The sequence below is a fragment of the Penaeus monodon genome, chromosome 27 (assembly GCF_015228065.2).
Source record: "Penaeus monodon isolate SGIC_2016 chromosome 27, NSTDA_Pmon_1, whole genome shotgun sequence".
Taxonomy (NCBI): Eukaryota; Metazoa; Arthropoda; class Malacostraca; order Decapoda; family Penaeidae; genus Penaeus; species Penaeus monodon.
This window is the reverse complement of record NC_051412.1, coordinates 13815321-13816711: the sequence shown is the minus strand read 5'-3', so window position 1 is coordinate 13816711 and position 1391 is coordinate 13815321. Positions and strand designations below refer to the sequence as shown.

At 34.7% G+C, this 1391-nt stretch overlaps 1 protein-coding gene across 1 annotated transcript in view; it reads left to right on the top strand.

Moving 5' to 3' along the window:
- Nucleotides 1–1224: 1224 nt before the first annotated feature.
- LOC119590585 overlaps nt 1225–1391 on the top strand; it is a gene marked incomplete at its 5' end in the record, with an annotated part of 7559 nt that continues 7392 nt past the window's right edge. Inside the window, 1 exon segment of the mRNA XM_037939259.1 lies at nt 1225–1380. Coding sequence (XP_037795187.1) covers nt 1225–1380 — 156 coding nt within the window.

Genomic DNA, 1391 nt, shown 5'->3' with positions numbered 1-1391 from the left:
CATACATTGCTCAGTGTATTATTTTTTTCCTTACACTTCATTTTCTCCCATATGTATGCAATACATCATACATGAGAAGAATGAACATGTGAACCACCTTTTTATCATAGCACCAAAAATTGTGCTATATGCCAGAAATTGTAATTTGCATATTGCAGACACATGATGAAGAGAAGCATATTTCTTGTCCCATACTACTTATTTCAGGGTAATGGATTTTACATATTTCCCACTGTGTCAACACAAAATAGTGATTGGTGCTCCAAATATTTTCCAACAATATGACACTAAAATCACTTCTCTAGATGAAAAATGTTAGCAATGTGTAAATACCAAAATAACTACTGAAAGAAGTGCGTACCTTCTTACAATTAGTTGATAGTGCTTAGAGAATTGAGAATACACAATGCTGCTTCTATATGGAATATGAAGAATTGGGAATATCCCAGTCAGCAAATTAAGTGTTCACACCTCTTCTAGTGATTTTAATTTAGAAAATATCCTTATATTTCTGATTTGTACTAGAACATTGTTATATAGTTTGTTTTGTAATGGTAAGGTTGGAAAAAGTTATGGTTACAACTCTTAATCAGTGACAAATATAAAAGAAGAAATATATGCTCATTTGAAAGCCCATCTTCCAATTATCCTTCAGGGTAAATGAAAATGCAGTGTGTCAGAGAATGCACCTTGACTTTCGTAAAAAGTAAACTTACTGTATTGCACAAAAAAATTGCAAACTGAGTTTTTTTTTAATAATGTGAATTAATTCTCTCTTGATTATAGACTTTGGACGGCAATATCTTTAATATTACTTGAATCAGATCTTGGAGCTAATTAGTTGGTGTCAGTGGATTACAAAAATACAAAAATCTCATCTTTAAGAATCACCAAAACTTTACTGAAATGGCCCCTCCAAATTACATTACCTTTGAAACATATATAGTACCATGGCTTTGTGCAATATGCTTTGCAGGGACAAGAGTGAGTCATATAATGTCACTAGATCCACCCAGGCATGCAAATGTGGAAGTCATCAGTAGGACAGAGCTAATTATACAAATTAGATAACAAATAAAGCACTACAAAATCACACCTTGCACCTTAGACAGAGGGTCTATATCATTTTTAGCATGACTTATCACTACTCTGAATTTTACACTTGTATCTACACTGAAGGACAATCTTGACACTCTTGACAACACTCACCCTGTGCTTTTCAAGACACTGGCCACTACAAGACCCTCACCTCCTCCAAAGAAACGGCAGGCGAACTTCTCTTATTTGAAGACCCTTGCTCTTGCGGATGCAGTCCATGGAAGGAGAGATGTCATTGATTATTCACATATGCCCCAAGAGAACCACAAGAACAAACAACAGGCAAGTCTGAA